Here is a 22,796-nt window from a genome sequence, read left to right on the forward strand (position 1 = left end):
GCATGAAGCCTCCGCAGCGGCGGCGAACGGCCCCGGCGCGCTACCTGGGCGAGGTGACAGGCCCCGCGGCCTGGAGCGCCCGCGAGAAGCGGCAGCTGCTACGACTACTGCAGGCGCGGCAGGGCCAGCCGGAGCCGGACGCCGCTGAGCTGGCCCGAGAGCTTCCGGGCCGCAGCGAGACCGAGGTGAGGGGTCCTGGGAAGGGAACGCGGCTGGAAGCGGGGCTAGGAGGGGGCGGGGCGTGCCTGCGGCTGAGGGGCGGGGTGTGGGCGGGGCGAACGCGAGGCTGGGGCGGGGCGAACTGGGAGGGAGGTTGGGGTGGGCGGGGCGTGCCTGCGGCTGAGGGGCGGGGCGGGGCGGCCGAGCTAGGGGCGGGGTGTGGGCGGGGCGAACGCGAGGATGGGGCGGGGCGAACTGGGAGGGAGTCGGGGTGGGCGGGGCGTGCCTGCGGCTGAGGGGCGGGGCGGGGCGGCCGAGCTAGGGGCGGGGTGTGGGCGGGGCGAACGCGAGGCTGGGGCGGGGCGAACGTGGGAGAGGGGCTGGGGTGGGCGGGGCGTGCTTGCGGTTGAGGGGCGGGGCGAGCTTGGGAGAGGCTGGAGGTGGGCGGGGCGTGCCTGCGGCTGAGGGGTGGGAGGGGTGTGGGCGGGGCTAACTGGGAGGGAGGCTGGGTGTAGGCGGGGCGGGAGGCCGAGGGGCGGGGCGGGGCGAGGCGAGGTGGAGGCCACGCGGAGGAGAGAGGCTGAGGAGTCGGGCTCCGGAATTAGATGGAGCAGAGGCCCAGGACAGGGCGGGAAGGGCAGCAGGAGCCCGCGGGAGTGAGGCTGAATTGAGAGCCAGGAAACGGGGCCGAGAGGGTGAAGTGGGGAGGTGAACAGGGTAGTGCTTAGCAGGGCTGGGCCCTGGCTGCGCGGAGGAACCAGAACCGCCCTGGGCCTCACATCTTTATCAGGTGGCTGGTCACACGTGTGGCCTGGCCCTGAGCCCCGGGGCAGAGACACCGAGACCTGTACCCCTGGGTAGCGGGAGGCTAGGGAGCTGGCGGTGGGTCCCCCTCCCCAACCCTGGGCGTGTAGAAGGCCCATTTGGCCTCCTCCTCTCTTCCCCAGGTCCGGGACTTCCTGCGGCAGCTTAAGGGCCGCGCGGTCCGGGAGGCCCTCCAGAGGCTGCATCCTGGTCCGAGGCGCCGAGAAACACAGACCCCGGCCCCCATCGAGGTGAGGCAGGACAAGGGCCCACCAAGGCCAGCCCTGGGGCATGCGTGGGTGTTGGGGGTGGGGATGACCTGGTCAGGGGATCTCCAGGAGGAGCAGGCCTTGGAGACCCCTGAGCGTGGCTCCCTGGCTGACCGTGTGCCTTCTGGTCGCCCCACCCAGGTATGGATGGATCTGGCTGAGAAGATAACAGGCCCGCTGGAGGAAGCCCTGACTGTGGCCTTCTCACAGGTACAGCCATCCGACAGGCAGGATGGGGTGTTCCCTACAGGTCTGAATAAGGGGGACTTGGCTCCTGGGCCCTTCCTCTTGCCAGCTCTGTGACTCTAGCCTGTCCCTGGACACCCTAAGCCTCAGTGACACGCGCTTCCGAGGCAGCTCCTGTATGTTCCCCCTCGCAGGGAGGGTTTGGTGACCAGGTGGGGCTGGAAGGCTCAGCCTTGCACAGCGCAGAGGAGTGGTCGATGGGAGGACTTCCGCCCTTGCCTCTGTGATGTCTCCTCCTGCCAGGTACTCACCATCGCAGCCACAGAGCCCATGAGCCTTCTGCACTCCAAGCCTCCCAAGCCCACGCAGGCTCGTGGAAAGCTACTGTTGCTCGATGCCTCTGGAGGGCAGAAGGAAGCGAGCCCTGAAACTCCCGGCCCTGCCCCTAAGCCCGATGGCCCGGCCCCCGAGGCATCTTCTGAATTCCTGGCTGACCCTTCCTCGGCTGAGGGAGACTTCTCCGTGGACTTTGAGAAGATCTACAAGTACCTGTCATCCGTCTCCCGCAGGTGTCATGGCCCTGAACTCTCTGCCGCTGGTGAGGATCACGGGCAGGGGCAGGGATGGTGGGAGTCCCCTGTTACAAACCCCGCCCTTCCCTCACCCCTACCCCTCTGTGTGCATCTCCAGAGGCTGCTGTGGTCCTAGACCTGCTCATGGCACTTCCCGAGGAGCTGCAGCGCCTGCCCTGCGATGCCCTGGTTAAACACATGTCGGACATGTACGTCCACCTGACAGCTCCCCAGCCTGACCCAGCCAGTGAGGGCCTGGGGCCGGCAGCTGAGGATGCTGGGACAAGCTCCAGCCGGCAGGAGGCCGCAGGCCAGGCCCCTCCCCAGGCCTCTGAGAGCACTGGGCCTGCTGAACCAAGGTCTCCTTGGCAAGCAGCAGGGGTCTGTCCCCTGAACCCATTCTTGGTGCCCCTGGAATTTCTGGGCCAGGCAGCCACCCCTGCAAGGTGAAGGCCCGGCAGGCGGACGACACAGCAGACATCTGTGAGCCCCCTGGCCCTCGGGCCTGCCTGGGCTGGCACTGGGTTGTCATGAGGATCCAGTCATGGTGGAAGGCCCCTGACATGGTGGGCAGCAGGGGGTGGCCTTTAAGATGACCGACACAGCAGGAGTCTCCAGAGACAGCAGACAGGTGTACAGGGGCTTGGCCGCAGAGCTGAGGTGGAGGCAGCCGGGCAGCTTGGTTAAAGTCACAGTTAAATACTGTCCCTTCCCACATCCTGTATTCTCTGTCCTGTAACTGTGAGTAAAGTTCTTGTCAACCCATCTTGCTCCCTTCTTCCTGAGTGACAGATGGGAGTAGAGGTGCAAACTGCCAGGAGGAGAAGTCAGAGTGCCAGAGTTCAGGGTGCCGGGGGCTGAATCGGGATGTTGGGGCACATAGGGTGGAAGGCTGCTGCCACCAGGTCTGCTTCAATGTCACCTGGAATGACCTCGGTCCAGCCAGGAGGGGGACCCTGGATGATTTGTGTGGAGGATCAGAGGCCTGAGCCCAACCGGTGTGGGTGCAGGGGTTTCGGAGCAGGTGACCTCACGTGGCACACATAGGCCAGCAGAGGGAGGGGAGCCAGGCCTCCGGTAGGAGTCAAGGGTTGGGGTGGGCTGCCTCCTGTGGCAGGAGGCTGCAAGAAGCAAGTGCCCCCGGGTGGCCTTAGTGACGCAGGGGTGGGGGATGGCGTGGGGGGGAAGAGCTGGACTGGAGCGGCCTCAGGAGCAGGGAGGGGGGAGCTGAGTTGGTAGAGGAAGGGTTGAGGCTTCTGCCAAGGGCCCCAAATGCCCAGGAGTGCTGCTGGGTCTCCCTGCAAGGGCCCCCCCCATTCCTCCGCGGGCCGAGCCTGTAGATTCAGGGCCAGCCTGGGCCAGGGCTCGGCAGGAGGCTCCGCAGGAGGGTCCCAGGGCACCGCGGCGCTGCCCTCCCACCCTGCCCAGCCTCACTAGTCCTCTGGGAGCTGGTAAATTTTGTTCGCAGAGCCCGTGCACTCAACAGCCTTCCTTTTATAGAAGCGCTGTTTCTCCCCGCCCGCTGCACACGGCTCCCCGGGGGCGCACGCATCTCCCCGCTCCGCGGCGTGGAGCGCAGCCAGCCCACTCGGTGCTGCCAGCCCCCCGGCTTCCCGAGCGCGTGCTGCTGGTGGGCAGGAGGAAGCGGGCTCGGGAAGGTTCGGGGGCGCGCGTCGGGCCGGCGCCAGGGCATCGTGCCACCTCCTGGCGACACCCAGGCCCATCCCGGCGCCCCCCCCCCCAGTCTCCCTGGGGCAGGGGGAGGAGGAGGGTGTCGCTGGGGGCCGCCAGCTTACAGGAGCCGCCAGAAGGCGGCCTGGCCGTTGGGCCGCGCGGACAGCCGTGGAGAGTACGTGAGAACGCAGAGCTGGGTTCAAATCCCAGCCAGGCTGGAATCGTGCCGCTCCGTGCAGTCCGGGCTAAGTCACCCAGGCTGCCTGGGCCACAGCCCCTGGACCTTAGTCCCCTGGCGGGCACAATAGCCACGCCGACAGGGCTCGGCCTGGTCTTGAAGAGGCGCTAACTCGCGCGCTTGGCATGTAGTAAGCGCTCAATAATAGCTTTTATTGACACCGTCGGCTCAGAGGCAGGGAGGCAGGAGGCGGCACGGGGAAGGCCTCGGCGGCGGCGACAGGAGAAGGCATCAGGGGGACGCGGCGGGAGGACCAGGCGGGGGCAGAGGCGGGGACTGGGGGAGGGGCGCCGACCGGGGCTGGGGCGGCACAGAACCTGCCCGCGCTCTCCTCCCAGCGAGGGCGCCGCGCGTCCTGGACACGGCGGCCGCTGGTGCTGTCCCGTCTCCCGTCTCCCCAGTCTCCGGGGCAGGCCGTGCAGGGCATGTTGGTAGGCGGCGTCCACCCCGCGGGCGCAGGAGAGCCTGCCCCGCCCGCCGGAGCAGCTCAACACTTAAGGGGGGGGCGGGGGCGGAGGCGTGAGGGTGGCCAGACCACAGGGGAGGGAGGGGGGCCACGGGGGTCCCCCGCATCCGGGGACGGACATGACACTCATGCTCGGCGGCGGCAGGACAAGAGCAAAGCCACCTATACGTATGCCGGGGGCTGCGGGGTGGGGGTCCTCTTCCCAGTTACGGGGCGAGGACGGGGCGGGATGAAGGCACGAAGTGCGGGCTCCGGCCAGGCCGGGAGGAAAGATGGGAGGGGGAGGAGGGGGAGGAGCCGGGCCTCTGCCGCCCTCCCCCTCGGGCTAGGCTGCGGGGCGGGGTGCCGAGCGCGGTCCCTGCCAGGCGGCGCCCCCGTCGGGTGGGCCCTCGGAGGGAGGCCCCGGCAGGCTCAGACCAGCGCGTAGTCGAACTGCCCGCGCTCGAGCGCCTCCTTGTGGTCGGTCCAGGACGAGGCGGGCATGCGGCTGTAGGGGTCGAGCAGGATGCGCACGCAGCGCACCATCAGCAGCACCAGCACCACGAGCAGGCACAGCACGAAGGCGAACACCGTGCGCTGCTCCGCGTCCAGGCCCGCGCCCACCGGCGGCCCCGTCGACGGCGGCAGCGGCTCCGGGGACAGCGTCCACGCCGCGCTCATGGCTCACATCGCCGCGCGCCCTGCGGAGGAAGGGCCCGCCCGGGGCGCGGGGATGAGGCCGCGCCTTCCCGCCCCTGCGCCCCGCTCCCGCCCCCGCCCCCGCCCTTCCCGGATCCAGCCCCCGCCCGCGCCTCCGTCCCCCGGCTACGCCCAAGCCCGGCCCGCGGGCACGCCGCCGCAGGCACGCGGGGACCCAACTCCGGCCGTGCGCGCAGGTGGGGGCGCGGAGAGTGGGGAGAGGGAGCCCGGCCCGGCCGGCCCGCGCACAACAGGTGCGAACGCGCAGCCCGGGCGGCGCAGCGGGGCGAAGCCCGGTCCCCCATCCCCGCTCCCTTTGTCTCGGCGCCCCGGGGACCCCTCCCCCACCGCCCCCGCCCCGCCGCGCCCCTCACCCTGGCCTCGACCGGGACGGGGACCGAGCGCCCGGTGGCTGCGCTCTCCTCCGGGACCCGCGCCGGCTCCGCTCTCGGCGTCTCCCCGGCGGCGGCGGCGGCGGCGGCGGCGGCGGCCCGGGCTCAGCCCACCCCACCCGCCCCTGGAGCGCCGGAGACCGAGGCAGGCGAGCCGCGCGCTAGCCGGGCCGCCGCGGCTGTTCCCATGGCGACGGGGGCGGGGCCGCCGCGGGGGGCGGAGGCTGCGCAGGGAGCGGTGCGCGGGCCCGCGACCCCGCCCCGGCCTCGGGAGCACCGAGCTGCCGCCGCGGGTCGCCTGGAGACCCCAGCCGCCGCGAGGCCGCGGGGAGCCTGGGCGCCCGGGACCGCGCCCACTCCGCCCCCGCAGGCGCCCCCGGCGGCGCGGCCCGGCCCCCGCCCCCCCACCCTGCGAGGCCCCTCGACCACACGTCCAGTGCGGGCGGATCCCAGCGCCTCCAAGAGGCGCTCCTATTGGCGTCCAAGCTCCTCCAGCTCTAGGGACCCCACCAGGCTCCCTCGCTCTGCTCACGGCGCCCCCGCCCCAGGGGGCAGGGTCCTGACCAGGCAAGGCCGCCCCCTCTAGGGCTGCGGCTCCTTCAGTGACCTTGGCCACCGCCTCGTGAGCTCCCGGCCAGCCAGCCCCATCCCCCACCCCAGTGACAGACACCTCGGACCACCCAGGTTGCTCTCCTGCACTTTATTCTTTCCAGATCTCAGGCATGTACACAGGGTAGTAAGGGCACTGGTAAAATAAACAGCCCAAATGGCCTGGCTGACGTGGCCAGTGGGCTGCTCTGAGCGGCGGGGGCCCGGGCCCGCCATCCTGCCTCCAGAGGGTCCGCGGCACCGTCCGGCCTGTGCACCGCAGTGAGCCCGCCCAGCAGCCCCCACGGGGCACAGCGGGGCACAGCGGCAGCGCAGGGCTGACTGTGGGAGCAGCCCCCGCAGCCCCCCGCCCTTCCCCGTGCAGCTGGCTCCGTAGCCGCCCGGTAGAAAACCAACAGTCCTGTCCTCAGGTCGAGCTGCTGCAGCCGGACACCAGTCCTCGGCGTGTCCAGCGCGTGCTGAGCCAGCCCAGGAGCCCCCGGTCGTGGCGTCGTGGCCACTGCGCTCAGAGGACCTGCTCTGTGCTGGAGGCTGAGATGTCCAGAAGCCGCCAGGCGGCGTAGGGGTTGAGCTCGTCCTGGTCTCGGCAGAGCGCCCACACGTACAGCATGCGCAGCACCTTGTCCTGCGGAGGTGGGGAAGGTGAGGGCTAGGACGGGCCGCGGGGGTGGGCAGGCTCTGCAGAGCAGAGGGGAGGCTGCGGAGCCCACGGAGTGGGGCTGGGGCGTCAGCCTGGGGCTGGGGTCCCGAGGCTAGACTCAGGACTTGGCCCAACCAGAGAGGTCGGTTACCCTCCACCCTCCACCAGGCCCAGCCAGGGCCCTAGACTTCTCGGCGCCGCCCCGCTTTAGTCTGCAGTCACGGAGCCTCTGGGCTCTACACTGCCATGGTGCGAGGTGGCTGAAGGCGGCCACCCCTGGGGCCTGCGTAACCTCTTCCCTCACTCACCGGGTCGCCCTCGACCACCTCGCCTTTGGGGTTCTTGATCACCATTACCAGCTGGGCCTGGAAGGTGATGATCAGCACAGGCCCCTGCTCCATCATCTTGCCCATGGCCAGCTGCAGGGGGAGTGTGGGGGTGCTTAAGAGTGGCCACACCCCTTCCCTGCTGCTCCCCTTGTGCTGCAGATCCCCCTTTCCCGCTCCACTGGTCCCCGCGGTGGAACCAGGCCCCAGAAGGAGTGGGAGAAGTCACCCATTTCTGGGTGGGGGACTCCCACAAAAATGCTTCCCAATGTGAACCGGAGTCTCAACTGCTAAGGATCCATGCAGCCACCCCAGACCCCGGCAGCCTCCTGGAACCAGACCTGTGCTGGGCGGGCACAGAGGCCTCAGTGTGCCTTCAGCTGCCCACAGGCACCGTCGGGGCCTGAGCAGTCCCGACAAAGCTCCCACCCTTCCCAATAAAGGCGCAGAGACAGCACTGCCTTGGGGGCCCGAGGTCTGGGCAGCAGCGCCGCCGCGTCTCGCACCCGTCTAATTCTCCTACCACATGCTTATGGGAACCTCCCGCTGAAAGGGACCCTGGAGGTCACTTAACCCAAGCCCGTGGCCATGCCACAGCTCCTCCCGGGACAGGGGCCCGTGACGAGCACACCCCCACCCCGGAAGAGACACTCACATCGACATTGTCGATATCCAGGATGCGGGAGTGGAACTGCAGGCCCAGCGCCTTGGCCTGCTGGATCGGGTGGGCCAGCTGGCTGTAGGTCTGCAACGAGAAGCCAGACACGCCCGTGGTCACACCCTGAACACCAGCCCCGCCAAGGCACCGTGCCACCGGAGAGGCTGTGGCACCTGCCGTGGGGCCCGGCGCACTGTCCTGGGAACCTCTCCCTGCCGCCGGGCTCGCCGGCGTGCTTCCATGCTTTCGGCTCTTGTACCTTCCAGAAATGGCTCCTGGCGCCTGGGTGTGCTATGCCAGGAGTGGCAGATGCCAGGAGCACAGGTCCAAGCAGGAAGGCTGGTGCCACCCGTTTGCTGGCCCGAATCACACACCCTCCCCTCGTTATAAAGGCAGCGCGGCACAACCAGCTCCAGGGGGTATTCATCGGTAGAGCAGGGACGTTCCCGCAGCAGGATCTGAACCCACTCCCAGAGAGAAGCTGAGGCCTCCCTGGCTGATCTTGGACTTGCCCATATTCACCGCACTCTGATTCTTGGCCTGGAATCAAACCTGTTTTCTAGGATTTGCCCTAACCCATGGCTGCTCTGGAATGAGCTGCCCGGGGTGCCTCCTCCTCGCTGACCAGCTCCTCCGGGAAGCCTCTGGCCACAGCCCCCCGTCCTTCCCGAGGGGCAGCGGCGCCCCCAACGACACCCCTGGCCCCCTTGAGCCTGCTTCCCAGGCCAGGGACATGTGCAGCCTTGTAGCTTTCCTCTGGAAGCTTCTCTGGACACAGCAACTGTGATGGAAGACATTCCAATAACACCTACTTTTTATGGAAACAACCGATCTACCAAGAAAAAAAAAATGCTGCCAACTCCCCTTTCTCGTACAATTCTCAAAAATGACATTTAAGAAACACCTGTGTGTGAGCACCTGCACTTTCAAGTGCATTTCCAGGGGCAGCAGCAGCTCCCTGGCAAAGATAATCAACCACATCCTAATGGTCCCAAAGTATTAAAAAAAACAAAACAAAACAAAAAAAAACCCAACACACCACTCACAAATGCCTGCTGGATTAGTCACCATGCAGAGGAGTATTTAAAAAAAAAAAAAATCTGACATCTTCTCCTCTGCTTTCTCCAACTTGTTTGTGAGCTGGAAGCAGAACAGAATCAGCCAAAAAAGGCTCTGGATTGCTTAATACAAATAAGCTTGAAAAAAAAAAAAAAGCTGCATGAAGACAGCGGTCAGGGAGGGAGCAGGGACGCCGAGGCTGCCAGGCCCGGGCAGACAGGGCGCGCTCCTGGGGACGGCTGCCCTGCTGTCCACAGCCCGGCGCCACTGCCGCCAAGTAGCCCCAGGACCCTGAGCCCCGACTCTGGGCAGCAGTCAGGCCTCCTCAGGACATGCAGCTCCTCCCTGTGCGGGAAAATCTATCACCATCTGTTTTGTTCTGTGTTTCGGGAACTCGAAGGGAGAACAGCTAATGAGTCCAGCCAGCGCTTCACGCGTCCTGCGGTGCTGCTTCTGTGTTCACACTGTACCCTCGTGACGCCTGTGACACGGGCGTGCTGATGGCCTCTGGCCCGGGGATGGGAAGGTCACACACGTGCAGAGGTCTTCATGGCCCCACCCCACCCCAGCCCCGGCCCCTGGGGCCCCCCTCAATAGGACACCAGGCCCGGTCATACCCTTCTCAGATGGTGTCACCCAAGCACATCTCTAAGCTGTGATTCTTTTTAGGCCTAACTAGAAAAAACATTGAAAGAGAGAAAGAAGTACTCACAGCTTCATAGCACCAATCTTTGAGAATGTCGAGCTCTCCAGAAATCATGGCCTAAAAAGGGAAAGGTGACAAAAACAAACTTAGCTCGAGACTAAGGGGAGACTATGTAGGTAGGAGGCTCTACCCTACAGGCTCTACTGGGGGGGGCAGCGGCCTCAGGCTGGGCCGCAGCAATGGGCACCCCTCCTCAGGCCCCGGGGAACAAGGGCCTGGGTGTGTGACCCCGGGCAGCCTAGGGTGGCCCCGAGGGCCTCGTGTGAGAGGCAGAGGAGGTGATGGCGTGGCAGGCTCATCTGGCCAGGAGACTGAACCAAGGAGGCCGGGAGCCACATTCTCCCCGCACTGGGGAGGGAGTATTGCACAGCTGGGTCCCCACAGGCATGAGCAGCCCACGTGGGCAGTCAGGGGCCAGGGCAGGGGCAGAGCAGGGGTCCCGGGGGCGGCCTCCCCACGGGTCATGGGGGGGATGCCTCTGCAGGAACTTGGGAGGCAGGGCTGAACCCGCTGAAGGTGATGGAGGAGCCCAGGGCCCGGGGGAAACCACAGGCAAGCTGGGGGCCGAGCCATCCTCACCCTAGAAGAAACTGCCTGCGCTGGGACTGCTGCTTTTGGGGATCGCTCCATTTCTACCTCCTCCCGGCCCTGCCCAAAGTGGCGTGAGGGACCTGGGAAATCGGAGGGGGAGGGGACCACACGAAGGTCACTGGGACGGAGGAGGCAGGAGGAGGGTCTGTGGTCTCAGTAGGACTTCCCAAGGCCCGGGCTCCGGCCACATCTTGGGGGCTCAAGGAGCAGACGGGGCAGAGGTGGAAGGGGAGGCCCCGGGCGGCCGCTCACTGCAGCCCCCAGGGAACTACCTCAGGCCTCTGTGGAGCACCAGGGAGCCAGACAGGAGGCTCCAGTCCAGCGTTCAAGGGAGGCAGGGGTTGCCGCCGGGACATGGGGAAAGGGAACTCAGTCCCTGGAGCGGACGCACCCCACAGGCGAAGCAAGAAATCAGCCGCCATCGTGAGGGGGCAGCAGGGCCCGCAGGTGACCCTGGTGCCTTCTCAGAGGTGCATGACCGCCAAGGACCCAGCGTGGGGGTGCTCAGGCCTCTGAAGGCAGGACAGGTGTCTGCCATCAGGCTGTGGCCCATGGGACACAGGCAGGGTAGGACGGGGAGGGCCCACTGAGGCGGCAACCCACCTCCAGGACGTTGGGGATGATGTCGTTCTCACACTGCTGCAGGAAACGCTCCTTGTCAAAGGCCGGGTCGACTCGCAGGATCTCCGTGAGCACCTCTGACATCTCCGTCTTGGAGAACAGGCCCCCTGGAGGCAGCCAAGCCAGGAGTGGGTCCAGGGCCTGGTCACCCCCTCCCACCACCCTCTGCTGGCCCAGGTGGCAAGGACGGGCAAGCCACTCACCCAGCAGGTCTGTCACCTTGTCCGTCAGCGCCCGGGATGCCCGGATGAGCGCATTGTCACTTTCGTCATACTTCATTTTCATCTCAAAGAACCCTGTGGGGACATGGGCCAGGGTCAGGGGGCCCCGTGAGACCCACCCTCTGTGCAGGCAGGGGAAATGGGGGGGGGGGGGCTCTCCAAGGCTAATTCTCCAGTGGTGGGCCAAGGGGCCCGCCCTGCACGCCGGGGCTCTCCTTGCAGAGGAGACAGGCTTCCAGCCCCCCTCATGGGACAAAGGTGTATCCTTGTCCCTGTTGGTACTTGGGAAGCCCCATGTCCCAGATCAGAACAGAGACCTCCAGGGCCTCGAGCAGGCTGGCCGGGGCCCACCAGTGCCTCCCGTCCTGCCCGATGAGGGAGTGTCTCACGGTGGAATCCACGGCCATGCCCCCTGCGAGGGGGGTGTGCCTGGCCGCCCTACTGCTAGCAGTGGCTCTGGCAAGGGCAGAGATGAGTGACTCAGCCCCCACAGTAGGGTCCCTGCCCGCCAGCCCAAATGTACCAGGCTGCCCGCATACACAGGGCGGCCTGTGCTTTGCCAGGGCTCTGCTGCTCACTGGCTGGGTGATCCTGTGGAAGTGGCTGGTCCTCTCTGACCCCGGTCTCCTCCTCTGTAAAGTGGGGGTCTGGCTTGTGCCCAGCACATGGGGAGCACTCAGTAAGTGTCCGCCGTCACGGCTATGCTGTCAGCTGAGTCTCCGAGATGTGAACACTCACGATTAAATACCACGTTGTTGTCCTTGAAGTCTTTCCACTGCTGGTACCACTTGGAGTCCTTGTGCAGCACGACTCCCAGGGCCTCCCTGGGGAAGACCGGGCGGTGGTGAGCAGCGGCGTGGGAGCCCCTGGGCACCTGCCCGGCCCCATGGGAAGGGGTGTAGCAGGACAGCCCACCCCTCACCTCTCCTCCTGCCTCCTCTCTCCCGTCCCCAACACCCCACCCTCTCCTCCGAGTTCACTTGAGCAGAAGAGAAGCCGGAGTAAGAACGGATGTCAACCGCAGGAACCTTCTGCGGGCGCTCGCGCACACACTCTGGGGTGGGACGTGCGCGCTGGCCGGTCTGCTACCTACTCGTTGGGCTCAAACACCTTCTCTTCCTTGAACTTCTCTCCCGAAAACTCCTTCCTCTTCCTTAGCCTCTCCGGCCTCCGATAGGGCCCCGTCTGTCCCAGCACACTCTCGTCGAGCTCCTTCTTCACGGACTCTACCCCCTGGAGGAAAGCAGCCAGCCACGCGGTGGGCACTCGGGACCCTCCCAATGCTGTGGACCCCCACGATGGGCCTGTGCCTTTGTGCCCCAAGTCAGGGAACCCCAATCTAGTGGCTGATGGCACCCCAGGGTCACGTAGCTCAGAGTGACCTGCCTGACTTCCCCACATGGAGAGCAGGACTGTTCCAGATGCACTCCACTTTTCTTCGGCCTCCCTCTCACTTCCCCCAGACCTCTTCCTGCAGCTGCTCTGGCCACGTGAAGCTGGCTGTGCACAACCCCTCTGCATGGCCCGCCTTTTCCACCTGTGGCCCGTTCCCCGTATGTTCTCTTGTCACATGTCGCTCAGGAACTACTCGTCCCCCAGGGCCCTTGAGAGCAGAAACGTGGATTTCTACCTTGTGGCCTCTGTGGCCAGCAGAGGGCCCAGCTGTGGGAAGATTCGACAGGTGATTCGGAACAAATTCAAGACCTCAAGTCACCCTAAGTGCAAAGGTCCCTGGTTTATGGACACAAGCTAAGGAGGCTTAGCAGCTGAGAGGCTCTTGGTGCATTAACCTGCAGCTCCCCAGGGGCTGTGACTTGCCCAAGGGTACTCAGCCAGGAGTGCAGCATAGACCTGCTGCGTCAAGTGGGCCCTCCGTCTCCAGGACTCAGAGCAGGCCACGCCAAGGGCATCCCCGGCCGAGTGCGCCAGCCCGACCCACCTGGGAGAGGGCTCTGAAGGCGGCAGTCTTGCCCAGCTTCTCCCCACCCTTGGACACCGACTCGGCGGACTGCTTGGCAGTCTTGGCGGCTTCTTCCACACTCTCCTTGATTTTCCGGCCAAGGTCACTTTTACTGACTTCGTCAAGACTCTACTGAGACAGAGGGATGGAGGTGTCAGCTCAGCACCCCTCAGGGCCTGCACAAGCTCCCCCAGAGCTAAGGCCAGCCCAGTCCTTCAAAGGGCAGGAACGAGTGCTCTGAGCTCGTCTGGCCCATGGGGCCCTGAGTCTCAGGTCCACTGTGGACTATGTCTGGGGTGCTGGGCCCTTGGGCACTAGGTCAACTGGGTTCTCCCCAGAACGGGCGGGTGGGGCAGCCTCGGGATAAAAGGTGAGGAGCCTGTCCCCAGCACCAGACTGGCCTGCCTCTCTCTCCTGCCCAGAGAGAAGAGCAAAATAAGTAACAAAAAGAAAGCCCCTGTGGCGGCCCCACTGTGGAGGGTGGTAAGCAGCACTTCCCTGTTTTTAGGCAGGAAGAAAAAAATTCTCATTTATCCTCCTGTCTTTGCTAGTGGCACAGAAGCTTCTAACCCAAGTGGTAAACTGCAGGGCACGTGGGCTAGTCCGTCTTCACCCTCCTTCCTGAGGGGCGCCATGCACCCTAACTCCGGAAGCCACCCGCCCTGGCTGGCTCTCCCCTGCTTGCCACCCACGGCTATTCATCCCTGTGCCAAGTCACGCCCTGCCCAGGCGCCAGCTCTGCCCGCTGCTTCCAGCGCCGCTCTCCTCCCGGAGGCGAGGAACAGATGGCCCAGGCGCCGCGGCCAACAGAGCGTGGGGGCCCCGCGACCATTACCTCCTTCACCGTGCCTGTGATCTCCCCCAGCTTCTTCTTTATCACTTCGCTCGTCCGCACCGTTTCAGATTCAATCGTTTTCTACGATAGGGATGTTGTTTCTTTTTGTTACAACACAGCAGTTATCTTACAAGCAAGGGTCCAAAGAAGCACTTTCTCAGCAGCCCTCTCCCTCGCCAGCCTGGCCACCCGGGCCCCTTCCCCACCCCGGTGCCCCTCACTGCCCCTGACCTCCCTTGTGGGCTTAGCAACCTAAGGCTGACATGACGGATGGAGATCCTTGAGGCCCCACCCCTGGCTCCAGTCTCTTGCTTGGCGCAGGGGTGATCCTGCACCCTCCCCTGGCTCATGGACATTATCCTGCCTCACTCTGCACAGTTGCCTGCCACTGCCTGCAGCTGCCAGCCACTGCCGGATCTCCCACAGTCACTGTTCCACCTGACTGGCTCCTTGCCCACTCCTCAGCCCACTCCCCTCCTTAACAGAAAGGAAGGGTGATCTTCCAACAGCTCAAATCCCCACAGGCCCTCGGATGGAACAGGCCTTGAGCATGGCCTGGGAGGGGACCAACAGAAGGAAAAAAACAAGAGACCTGGAGCAGGCACCCATGGGTAAGATGGGGAGGCTGCCCCCACCTCAGAGCCCTCATGTGGCAGAGGCTGCGGACCCCACTCGCTGTGGCAGACACCTGACAGCTGCTCCGTAAGAGATGTGCCCGTTATTAACGACACACGCACTGTAACCTGCTGTCTACCTGCTTCATTCAGAGGGCCACGACCAGCTCTCAGGAGGAGTGCATCTCAAACCTACTGCTCAAGCGGTCACCGGGGGAGCCTGGGCAAATGCACACTCTGATCTAGCAGGGCGGGGCAGGGAGGCTCCGAGACCCTGAAATTTCTCACAAGTTTCCAGAAGCCGGTGCTGCCAGTGTACAGAGAACAGGCTCTATCTCACCGCAGAAAAGGAGGGCTGACGATGTACTCCTGTCCCCTCGCCCCCCACAGTGTCAGTGCAGTGACCTCACCTTCCCCTGCCACGCCGGCACTGTGCGGGAAGCAAGTGTGCCACCAGGGGAGACGCGAAGCAGAGGGACTCACGTATTTCCTTCTGGCTTCCTGGAGCGCGTCCGACTCTTCCAACTTCCGGGCCTCATCTCGGAACTTTTTAATACTTTCTTTCATTTCTTTGTTTTTGGCTAATTCTTGTTTGATATTATCCAGCAAACCAGAGAGAAAGCCTTTCCTGTTTCCGGAAGAATAGGATCTGGACTAGAAACAACATAAAAGAAATAAAGGGTTTTTACTTTCTCCTTTGGGCTGATGCAGGGTTTCACGATGAAGAGCTACCTCTTTTATGAGCGATAAAAGTCAAATTAAAGAAGCATCAAGTGAAGGGCACCGGGTTGGCTCAGCTGGTTAAGTGTCTGCCTTTGGCTCAGGTCATGATCCCAGGGTCCTGGGATCAAGTCCCACATCAGGCTCCCTGCTCAGTGGGAAGCCTGCTTCTACCTCTGCTCCTCACCTCGCTCATGCTCTCGCTCTCCAATAAATAAATAAAATCTTCAGGGGAAAAAAAAAAAACGATAAAAAAATGCATCAGGTGATAAGCTGTGAGATATCCAGACAATGAAACATCATTCAGTAATAAAAAGCAATGAGTTAGCAAGCCATGAAAAGAGGTGTGGCCTTACACATTGTCATGTGTCAATTATATCTCAATTTTAAAAAGACACTGAGGGGGGATCCCTGGGTGGCTCAGCGGTTTAGTGGCTGCCTTCGGCCTGGGGCGTGATCCTGGAGTCCCAAGATCAAGTCCCACATCGGGCTCCCTTTATAGAGCCTGCTTCTCCCTCTGCCTATGTCTGTGCCCCCCACCCCCTCTCTCTCTGTCTCTCATGAATAAATAAATAAAATCTTTAAAAAAAATTAAAAAGACACTGAGGAACCTCACTGAGTATCACTGAGTGAGAGAAGCTGGTCTGAAGAGACTCCAGATGGTATGATCCTCATTCTAGGACCTTCTGGAAAAGGTGAAACCATTCGGACAGGAAAAGGATCAGGTGTTGTCAGGGGCTGCTAGGGGGGTGAATGGGCACAGAGACTACTCTATGGGACATTATAATGGTGGACACACAGCAGACATTTGTCCAAACCCCTGGGATGCACCATACTCAGGGTGAAGTGTGAGGTAAACTACAGGCTTCAGCTAATAATATACTGGTACTGGGTTGTAACAAATGGGCCACACTGAGGCAAGACGCATCTCATGGAGAAAACTGCAAACTGCCTGCCCAGGTGGGAGGAGGGGGGAAAGAAAGTTGATGGGGACCCTCTGTACTTCCTGTTCAATTTTTCTGTACATTTACAAGTGCTCAAAGGAATAAAGTCTATTCTAAAACAAAACAAAGTGCCAGGCTCCCCCTCCAACAGAGGAGACCCTGACTGAGAAACAGGTGCAGCTTTGAATCCTCATGGGGACGCAGATGTGCTCGCCCAAGGCAAAGGTCAACACCCAAAGGGGCCCTTGTCCCAGGACTGGAGTTGAAAGGATTTTATGGCCCCCCAAGAAGTTGGCATAGGGCCCTACTTACTGGGCTTCTGGGACCAGGGTAGCTTCTTCCTTTGACTTCCTCTCAAGTCCCAAGTTGGGACACATGTCACCCCAGGGCTTGGTACAAACTTCCCTTGTCAACCCACAGGATCACCGTCACCAAGAGCCAAAGTTCAGGGGTCTCCCCTGGTAGGAAAACCCAACACACCCAGATGCCAGAGCCTAGGGAGGCCAGAAGAAAGGCCAAAGCCCCACTCTAGGCACAAGAGCCAGCATGCTGCCCAAGACACAGGCTTCAGGGTCAGACTAAGCCAGGTTCGGATTCCTGCTTCGCCACAAGCATGAGCACAGGCTCTGAAAAGGGAAGGTTTGAAGAACCATGTGAGGGAGCCACACCATGGAGCAGTGGTTGGGGCCCACCCTCCCATTTTCAGGGTGACTCACCCCTGAGCCCCTATCAAACCCCAGAGCCAACATCCAGGCTAGCCTTTCTGGGGTAGGGAGTGGAATGTCCAGGTTCTAAGACTGTGGGACTGTGCCACCTTGCAGAAGCCCTACCACGCATTCCATGGCTGCACGCTGTGGTTGTGCTTGAGGAAGGGCCACAGGACATGTGCCACGCCCACAAAAGCTCCAGGATAGGATCAGGGAGACAAAGCCTGTGTGAGAGTCACCTGGCTGAGAGGAGGCTCCGAGGGAAGGGTGTGGGCTGCCCCAGTGTGTGGGGTTGGGGAAGTATGTCAGCTTCTGGGCTTTCTTCCCCTTGGTGGTGAGCACCAACAGACAGAGGCATGGTGGAAGAGGAATGATGGGGAGACCAAAAGCTCTAGCAAATGCTGTCTGTGAGGAACAAGAGAAACAGGAAACCAAGCCCCGGAGATGGGTAACTCTGCTCAAATGCCTGGAGGGCTGTCACCCACAAAGGGGAAGAGCTACAGGGAGGTGGATTTCAGCTGAGTCCAGGGATGCCTTTCCAGCCATTAGAGCTGACACATCATCTACTTTATCAGGCGGGAGCTCTACCCCTGATAATGCCCAGCATTTCTCAAGATCCTGAGAGGACCAGGGTGCTGGGCTCCGAAACCCCGAAGGTCTTGGATGTGGAATGCCAGCCAATCTATTGCCCCCAGCAATGGATGTGGGCAACATCCTGCAGCCCTCTCTCCTGTTAACTGGGTCTCATCGTTCAGAAAACTTGCCCCTCCGCTCAGCTTGCTGGCATTCTGAGTCACTCACCACGGGCAGCTCTCCACCGGGCTGGCGTATCTGATAGGTACCATGGCGTAGTGGCACTAGGTTGTGGCTGGACAGAAACTGGACTCCACTCCCGAGGCATCTCTGATTGGAGGAGAAAAGAGAAAGACCCATTCAGGTTAGAGAACGGCTGGGAAGTAAGCAGACCACACTAAAAAGCAGGGGGTCACCCAAGACCCATTTGCTGGTTTTTACCGCATGCCTGCTGCATGCTAGACGCTGTGCAATCTTGCTAAATTCTGAGAAGCCAACGGGATCTTGCGGGAAAGACACTGGACCTACCCCTCCAGTGTCCATGTCTACTTCCTGCCTCTGAACCTGGGAGTCCCAGGAAATGACAAACTATGGTGGAAGAAGGTGAATTGTGCCAGTCTGATTTAAGCCTGTAGACTGAAATGGGCACCCAGAGCCTCGATGCTGGCAATAAGCAGTCTTCTCTCACAAGCCTGCCCTGCTTCTGCAAGGCTGCCCCCAAATGAAGAACTTAAGCTCCATGAGAGAAGGGCTTGTGCAAGGTCCTGTTCAACAATGCACCCTAGCACCCAGCACTGAGCCAGGCACATTGATGTCAATGACCCCACAGGATCACTTTTCCATTTCCACATTCCCTGGGCCTTTCCTCTCCCTGTTCCACGCCTTCTGTCTCCAGGAACTCTAAGTAACATCCCAAACTCATACAATTGTAGCTCGAGAGCAACTCCTGAGGGCAGCCCCAGTGGCTCAGCGGTTTAGCGCCACCTTCAGTCCAGGACATGATCCTGGAGACCCGGGATCGAGTCCCACGTCATGCTCCTTGCATGGAGGCTGCTTCTCCCTCTGCCTGTGTCTCTGCCTCTCTCTGTGTGTGTGTGTGTGTGTGTCTCATGAATAAATAAATAAAATCTTGGGAACCCTGGGTGGCGCAGCGGTTTAGCGCCTGCCTTTGGCCCAGGGCGCGATCCTGGAGACGCGGGATCGAATCCCACATCGGGCTCCTGGTGCATGGAGCCTGCTTCTCCCTCTGCCTATGTCTCTGCCTCTCTCTCTCTCTGTGTGTGACTATCATAAATAAATTAAAATAAATAAATAAATAAATAAATAAATAAATAAATAAATAAATAAATAAATAAAATCTTAAAAAAAAAAAAATAGCAACTCCTGAGACACCTGGCTGGCTCAGTCAGAACAGCAGGAGACTCTTGATCCTGGGGTGGTGAGTTCGAGTCCCATGCTGGGGGTGGGGGAAGAATAACTCCCAAGAGTTTAACTAAGTCATTTTTCTCTAGATGCCTACACCTATTCATCTTGGAGCCGCTGACTTCAGCAACAGTTTAGACAGCAGTGCATGGCTGTCTAACTTGGGAAGGAAGTCCCACAGTAAGCCCAAACCTAAGAGGTTGGTTCCCGACCGGTTTTGTGCCTAAATCCAAACACGTGTAAATACAGCCTCTCAACTCTCAAATAGACAAGCAGTCAAGGGGGGGCGGGGGGATCTCTCAGTCAGAGAGAGCTTCTTTCTCCCCACACTAGGATCCCTAGGAGATCTCTTCTCCCCGCAGGGTCTGGCTCTGCAGTCCGTCTCATCCAGGCTTCTGACCAGGTCGGCTACCTCACTAGCTGAGACCGTGGGCAGGTTAGGTTGCTTAACGTTCCCGAGGCCCCGTTTCCTAACCTGTGAATCAGCGCCAAGCAGCAGCAGCCTCAAGTACTACTGCTCTGAGTGCGCTACGCACACGGGAACCCCCACCGCCCCTGCGGACGCAAGCTGTCAGCCAGCGCGGGAACTCCCCCCGCACGTGCACGCGGAGGGTCAGGGGCAGCGACGCAGGAAATGTTCTCGGGAGAGAGCCCGGCGTATAAAAACGCGAGCCGCGACTGTCACGGTGTTTTGCCGCCTTCTCGCTGTGTCTCCGCTGGGCGCCAAGGCCACCATTCAGTCCCCGGTGCACGTGGAGTCTGATCAGGCAGCGACGGGGGACTCGCTCGCCCCCGGCCCCGCGCCTGGCCGCCGCCCTCACCCCCGGCGCGCTCAGCCCCCGCCCGTGAGCTTCGCTCCGGGACCCCGGGCCCGGCCTCCGCCTCCCCAACGCCCCAGCCCCAGGGCTCTCGCCGAGCCCAAGGAAGGGCCGAGGGGGCCAAAGGCCCGCGGACCAAAAGGCCCTGGAGGTCGCAGGCCTGGAGCTCCCTAGACCCGCCCCCACCTCCCCATCCGACCCCGCACGTCCGCTTACCCGCGGGCAGCGGCACCAGCCTCCCCACAGCGCCGCCGCCGCCATGTTGCTGGATCCCGTGTGACCTTCTGGCGACGCGGCCCGATGGCGTCACCCGCCGCGTCTAGGTGGCGCGGCACGGGCCTGGGAAAAGCCGGCCGCGGGGGCGGGGCTTCGGAGAGGAAACTGCCTCTGATTAGAGAGCGTTCCCGGGGGGGCGGGGCCTTGAGAGTGGCCTGGCATAGGGGCGGGGCCTGACCTGCAGGAGATTCCCAGAGAGCTAGGCCTCTGATTGGGCGGGATTTCGGAAGGCGGGGCCTGTGACTTGACGTCACGCGGGGGGGGCGGGCACTTTTTGAGGCGGAGACCTGTGGTTGGATGAGACTACGAGGGGGCGGGGCGTGAGGGCGTGAATTCCGTCCCGAGCGGAGATCTCCGGGGCGGATCGCGCAGGGCCTGCGGTGGCTGGGAAGACCAGCGGGGCGGCGGCCCGCGAGGATTGATTCCGTTCTCGCTGATTGGCCCGCGGCCCAGCCCGGTAGTGACCGACCCTGGTTCTCACTGACGGTGGCCCACACTGACCGACAGACGGGCAAGTGAGTTGCTCCAAGAGCGAGAGCAAATGAGCCCACGTTGTACAGCACGTTGACAAAGCGCCTGTTGGTTTTAATCCAGAACCGGAAGATGAAGCTAAGACCAGGCTGGGTGGAGGCTACTCCTCCGTGGATGCCGTGTGAACCGACACACCTGGCCCTAAAGAAGATGAGGCCTTTGTCTTTTTAGCGCCTGGACACTGTTTTCCATTTAGAGATTGCCGCCACCAAGTGGCGGTACCTTAACATGGCCATGCAGTCTGAGTCTAGGAGGGATGGGGAGCTGGTACCGTGGGCGAGTCAGTGTACGTTGCCTTTGGGCTACTGAAGCCTTTTGAGTTATTAAACTGTGACAAGGTCTGTGGGACTCCCTAGCTTCAGGGTTGGACAGATTCTCTGTCTCTCAGGAGCTCCACCTCCAGGTGGGAGCAAGGGATGAGAGCTTCCACTCTGGCTTTGCTTGAAATGTCTTGACTCCGAGAAGAGCGGACTAGTTAAGTGGTTGGGATATATAGGTTTGTTGCTGAGAAGGACTGGGCTTCTTGATTGTCTTTGAAACCACGGAATTGGACAGTGTGTCAAATGGGCATATAGAGGCCAAGGGTAAAGTGGAGGAAGAAGAGCCCTCAAAGGAGACTGGGCAGGACTGGTGAACAGGTAGGAAGAGCATCCAGAGGACCTCGGAGAAAGCAGGTGGAGTGCGGAGTGTTGAATGCTGCGGGGAACTCAGGCAAGGCAGGCCAGGCCAGACCTGTATCCTTCGTCCTTGGCATTTTGCAACATGGAGGTCCCTGGTGAGACAAGCAAGAGGGTTTTGGTTGATTGGTGACTGTGGAAGCCAACTTTCAGCGGGTTGAGATTTTTCTACACAGGTGTGCTGGAGTCCGCTTGTCCTGGCTGGCGAGAGCTAATTGTCACATTTTTAGGAATTTGGGAGCTAGTTAAACACAGTTAATTGTATAAACTTCTGACCAAATGGATTATATTTAGACAAAGGTAATAAATACTCAAGATGCAACACTTCCTATTTTTCTACACGTTGCTAGGTGTGCTGAGGGCGTTTACATATATCACATCTGTACGCTGGAGATACTGTTATTGTGTGTGGTTGCATCTGTTCCGTGTTCAGGGACACCACATTAGAAGCTTGAAATCTGCCACGGTGGGAGGGGAGGATTTACACCACAGGAACTGGTGGACACTACAGATCAGGAGCTTCTGGTTTGTTGGGAGGGCCAGTTAGACATTCAGGCAGCACATAGGGCAGGCATGGGCACCTCTGAGGAATCTTTGCCGTGTGTAGGAGGAGCAATGATGGCAGCTGGAGGAACATATGGGGAGGATTGAGGGTGCTTTGTTTGTTTTTCCACCTTTGCATTTTGAAACATTTAAAAGCTACAAAAAATTGCAAGAAACGTATAATGAACACTCACATGGGCTTCACCTAGATTCATTTTGCCACTTGCTTTAGCCATCTCTGATATATATATACACACATACACACACACAAACATGTACAAGCAGATTTGTTTTGCTAAACCTTTGGAGGAGAGTTGCAGACATCGAGGCAGTTCCCCTTTAATACCTAAGCACGTTTCTGATAAGAACATTCTCTACCAGACCACGACGCCCTTATCACCCCAGGACAGTCATTATCATTGATTAAGTTAAATCAATCAAATAAAACCCTATCTTATTCTTTCCCCAATTTTCTCTTTGTAACTTTAAAAAAAAAAATCTAGGTTCAATCAAGGGTCACTGACTGCATTTTGTTGTCACGTCTTCTTTAGTTTCTTTTAACTAAACGAGTCCCCTCGCTTTTGGGGAAGGGGGGGTCATTTATGACTGAGGATTTTTTTTTTTTTTTAGGATTTTATTTATTTATTCATGAGAGACACACACGCACACACACAGAGGCAGAGACACAGGCAGAGGGAGAAGCAGGCTCCATGCAGGGAGCCCGACGTGGGACTCAATCCCACGTCTCCAGGATCACACCCTGGGCTGAAGGCAACACTAAACCGCTGAGCCTCCCAGGCTGCCCATGACTGAGGATTTTGAAGGCCTGTTGTCTTGTAAAAAATCCCATGTTCTGAAGTTGACTGATTTCAGTGTGATTAGTTCCCATTTTGTCAAGAAGTTCCCCTAGGTGATGTTGTGTGCTTCCCACCGTGTGCCAACAGGACATTCACGGTGTGAGCTGGTGATGCTCAGTTTGCTGGTGTGCTTAAGGGTTTGATCGTTTGTGATAGGAGAGGGAGGAGTGTATTTTTTGAGGGGGTGGGGGGGGAGAATGTATTTACATGCTAGGCTGCTGGGCAAAAAGAGCTAGAGGGAGAAAGACCTCAAAGAGATGGCAGGTGGGAGTGGTTGCTCTGAATCAGCATTGCGCCCAGGAAGCTGCCTCTTTCCCTGGGAGGGGTGGGGGCGAGGGGAAGGCAGCAGGTGGCAAATGCCTTGCTGGCCCCAGAGGCCACTGATAGGTGTGCCCATCAGAGCATTGTTCCAGCCTGTGAGGTGTGGGTGGAGAACCCTGCTCTGCATTC

At 60.9% G+C, this 22,796-nt stretch overlaps 3 protein-coding genes across 3 annotated transcripts; 1 reads left to right on the plus strand and 2 right to left on the minus strand.

Moving 5' to 3' along the window:
• Window positions 1-2: 2 nt before the first annotated feature.
• On the plus strand, window positions 3-2,755 carry SNAPC2 (small nuclear RNA activating complex polypeptide 2). The gene is made up of 5 exons (XM_077860150.1): window positions 3-185; window positions 1,107-1,214; window positions 1,374-1,442; window positions 1,722-2,016; window positions 2,109-2,755. Exons 1-5 carry the CDS (start codon window positions 3-5, stop codon window positions 2,438-2,440), a joined length of 987 nt encoding a protein of 328 aa, XP_077716276.1. The 3' UTR covers window positions 2,441-2,755.
• A 1,278-nt stretch (window positions 2,756-4,033) lies between these two features.
• On the minus strand, window positions 4,034-5,586 carry CTXN1 (cortexin 1). Its single transcript, XM_077860151.1, has 2 exons — window positions 5,421-5,586; window positions 4,034-5,048 (listed from the first exon to the last, which is right to left on the minus strand). The coding sequence occupies exon 2, from the start codon at window positions 5,026-5,028 to the stop codon at window positions 4,780-4,782; it is 249 nt and encodes an 82-aa protein (XP_077716277.1). The 5' UTR covers window positions 5,029-5,048; window positions 5,421-5,586; the 3' UTR covers window positions 4,034-4,779.
• A 537-nt stretch (window positions 5,587-6,123) lies between these two features.
• On the minus strand, window positions 6,124-19,838 carry TIMM44 (translocase of inner mitochondrial membrane 44). Its single transcript, XM_077860152.1, has 13 exons — window positions 19,679-19,838; window positions 17,451-17,552; window positions 14,762-14,932; window positions 13,665-13,745; window positions 12,809-12,958; window positions 11,963-12,102; window positions 11,608-11,693; window positions 10,852-10,944; window positions 10,631-10,755; window positions 9,443-9,493; window positions 7,669-7,758; window positions 6,996-7,106; window positions 6,124-6,672 (listed from the first exon to the last, which is right to left on the minus strand). Exons 1-13 carry the CDS (start codon window positions 19,721-19,723, stop codon window positions 6,553-6,555), a joined length of 1,365 nt encoding a protein of 454 aa, XP_077716278.1. The 5' UTR covers window positions 19,724-19,838; the 3' UTR covers window positions 6,124-6,552.
• Between the last annotated feature and the right edge of the window lie 2,958 nt (window positions 19,839-22,796).

The sequence above is a fragment of the Canis aureus genome, chromosome 19 (assembly GCF_053574225.1).
Source record: "Canis aureus isolate CA01 chromosome 19, VMU_Caureus_v.1.0, whole genome shotgun sequence".
NCBI classification, from domain to species: domain Eukaryota; kingdom Metazoa; phylum Chordata; class Mammalia; order Carnivora; family Canidae; genus Canis; species Canis aureus.